The sequence below is a fragment of the Coffea arabica genome, chromosome 2c (assembly GCF_036785885.1).
Source record: "Coffea arabica cultivar ET-39 chromosome 2c, Coffea Arabica ET-39 HiFi, whole genome shotgun sequence".
Classification (NCBI taxonomy): Eukaryota; Viridiplantae; Streptophyta; class Magnoliopsida; order Gentianales; family Rubiaceae; genus Coffea; species Coffea arabica.
The window spans coordinates 4,033,875-4,036,979 of record NC_092312.1 but is presented as its reverse complement, the minus strand read 5'-3'; the positions used below and the strand labels follow the sequence as shown (position 1 = coordinate 4,036,979).

The following is a 3,105-nucleotide window of genomic DNA, read 5'->3' as shown; positions in this document are numbered from 1 at the left end:
CTCGAATAATGAGAAAGATACTGTTACTGGCAAACTACCTAAAGCACTACGAAAAGCTGCTTACCGCAAGAATTAGTGTACGTGGAAAAATAACGGAAACTAAATTAATTTTTTTCTCAAAAAAATACGGTTGGCATTTTTCCAAATTCATAAAAGGCGCCATCATGTCATTACAAAAATTGATTCTAAGCCACAAAAAAACACAACCACAATCTTTTCCGATGACTTCTCTCTGGCGCATGTTCATCTGTGTCTCTGGTTTCACGTCGCGCTCTATAAGAACAGCCCGGTTTCCTCCATTTACCTTCGCCACTTGCTGGCTTCCAAGAAAGCATAATTAGCAAGTCAAAAACAAACCAAAATTGGTGACATGGCCTTGAACAAAGCAATCCTTTTTTCAACCCTTCTCTTCATTCCTCTTGTTCTTTCAGATGATACCGTACCTGCCCCCGCTGATAAGGCTCAATTGAATAGCTGGTTTGAGCAAAATGTGCAACCTTTGGCATCCCGGAAAGAGACTTTGGACCCGGCACTAGTCGCTGCAGAAGCCAATCCCAGAATCATCAAGCTCAAGAGCGACGGAAGCGGTGAGTTCAAGACTATAGCCGATGCCATCAATAGCATCCCAAATGACAATACCAACCGCGTCATCATTTCACTTGGCCCCGGAAACTATACAGAGAAAATCAAGATTGAACGTAACAAGCCATTCATCACAATAATTGGAGATCCAAACAATATGCCTACTCTAGTGTTTGATGGTAACGCGGCCAAGTATGGAACCGTGGAAAGTGCCACCTTGATTGTTGAATCTGATTACTTCAACGCCGCTAACCTCATTCTTGCGGTAAGCGAACTACATATATAGCCAGCACGCGTTGTTCTTGTTTCTTTTTCCTTGAAGGTCTTGTTTCTGATCGATCACATCTTGGGTTGCTTCGAATTGCTCTAGAACTCAGCACCAAGGCCAAACGGCGACGTGAAGGGAGCCCAGGCGTTGGCTGTGAGAATTGGAGGGGATAAGGCTTCCTTTTACAACTGCAAATTCCTTGGTTTTCAAGACACCCTTTGCGACGACAAAGGAAAGCACTTGTTCAAGGATTGCTACATCGAAGGCACCGTAGATTTCATTTTTGGCAACGGAAAATCCATCTACTTGGTAAAATATTAGTAAAAATAGAAGATCAATTCATCATCTTTTACTTCTTTTCTGATCATTTTCTCGAAGAATGCGAACAAGCTGTGGATGAAATCTTGAATGTGATTCATATTGCAGAATGTTGAGTTGCATGTTATCCCAGGCGACCAACAGGCATGGATCACCGCACAGGCGAGGCACACCGATGCTGAAGACACAGGATACTCATTTGTCCACTGCAAAGTCACTGGCACAGGTCGCACTGCTTACTTGGGCAGAACTTGGATGCCTTATGGCAAGGTCGTGTTTGCCTACACCGATATGAGCGACGCGGTAATCCCCGACGGATGGTCTAATAACTCCCATCCGGAGACTGAGAAGTAAGTTGTATTCATATTTAATCTACACGCCAGCGAAATCGGTTTTCAAGATTTATCAAGACAGCTTCTTTTGTGTGTGTGTGTGTGTATTGGCTGAGAGTTACTGACAAGTTATTCCTTTTCTTGTTTTAGTTTTTTTGGATATTTGTCTAATGGTGGCAATGGTGTATTGCAGGACGGTATTGTTCGGAGAATTCAGTTCCACCGGACCAGGTTCAGACACAAGCGGTAGCCGGGCTGCATTCACCAAGAAGCTTACTGAAGCAGAAGTTAAACCCTTTCTGACTCTTGGATTCATCGAGGCTTCTAAGTGGCTGCTTCCTCCCACCCAAGTTCCAGCTTAAGGCTTCTTAGCTCTGGAAAACAAATGGCTTATTCTTTTTGCCATTTTCTTCATGCAACTTGTTCATCCGTATTCCCGAAATAAATATTTGGAGCGCACCATAATTTTTACATTTAGAAATGCTTACGAAAACTATAAAGTTAGAGGCATTGTTTATTTAAAGAATGTATATAAACTGGGAAGAGGGTGCCAAAGCATGGTCGTCCTCCATGTCTTCCTCACGTGCGGGTTGTGAGAGTTGAGCATGACCTGGAATTCCTTTTTTTTTTTTTTGTATTTATACTTGTACTTTCTTTTGTCCTATTCTTTCTATTGTTGTATGGACTCAGTCTCAGCATCATGCGTCTCTTGTCCTTGGAACCAAAAAAGGCGTCAAACGTTCTCTGTCCTTGGAGCCCAGCAGCAATTATTACATCTTTACTAGGGCTGCAAACGAATCGAGCCGCTCGCGAGCGGCTCGAGTCAAGCTCGAGTCGAGCTCGAGATTAATCGAGCTCGAGTCGAGCTCGAGTCAAACTCGAGCTCGAACTCGAGCTCAGAATATTAAGCTCGTTAGCTCGCGAGGCGGCTCGCAAGCTTGAGTATATATATTTATATATATTTTTTATTTTTATTTAATAATAAAATTACGTATATTATATATAAATATATTTTAATTTTTTATTTTCATAGTGAAATTACGTATATATCCTTAATATTTTATTATTTATTCAGAAAAAATTATTATTTTTTTTATTTTTTTAAAAATAAAATAATTTTTTTTTATTTTTTTCGAGCTCGAGCTCGAGCTCGAAAATTGCCAGCTCGTCGAGCTCGAACTCGAGCTCGAGTTTGGTAAAATTTAGTCGAGGCTCGGCTCGATTAGCTCAAAGTTCGACTCGACTCGGCTCGTTTGCAGCCCTAATCTTTACTAAGAGCCTTATGGAAAGGCGGAATGCTTTCTATCGAGCTGTTAAAAGCAGGGAAGTGATGATTTGCTTTCTATTAAAAGCAGATAATAGAGCTTGAATGAATTACTAGAACTTGCTGCCCCTATACAGTTTTTTGGTATTTTTGTCTTGATTTATATTGTAGTGTGATAAATAGGAAATTGCTTGACAACTTTTGCCCAAATTATAGAATATGTCAACAACCCATGCAATTTTAATAATAATATTAATCAAATTACCATCAATTGTGCCGTTTATTAACTACGATTATATGTTATATTAAATTATAGTGTGATAAATGCGAAATTGCTTGAT

At 40.3% G+C, this 3,105-nt stretch overlaps 1 protein-coding gene across 1 annotated transcript; it reads left to right on the top strand.

Annotated features, from left to right (window-relative positions):
- Positions 1–330: 330 nt before the first annotated feature.
- On the top strand, positions 331–2,131 carry LOC113725231 (pectinesterase 1-like). Its single transcript, XM_027248270.2, has 4 exons — positions 331–847; positions 953–1,159; positions 1,277–1,518; positions 1,694–2,131. Exons 1-4 carry the CDS (start codon positions 371–373, stop codon positions 1,860–1,862), a joined length of 1,095 nt encoding a protein of 364 aa, XP_027104071.2. The 5' UTR covers positions 331–370; the 3' UTR covers positions 1,863–2,131.
- The last annotated feature ends 974 nt before the right edge of the window (positions 2,132–3,105 follow it).

Coding starts and splice junctions, on each gene's coding strand:
- LOC113725231 (XM_027248270.2), top strand. CDS start 371: ATGGCCTTGAACAAAGCAATCCTTTTTTCAACCCTTCTCTTCATTCCT. Junction 848..952: donor CCGCTAACCTCATTCTTGCG/GTAAGCGAACTA, acceptor GAATTGCTCTAG/AACTCAGCACCAAGGCCAAA. Junction 1,519..1,693: donor TCCCATCCGGAGACTGAGAA/GTAAGTTGTATT, acceptor GGTGTATTGCAG/GACGGTATTGTTCGGAGAAT.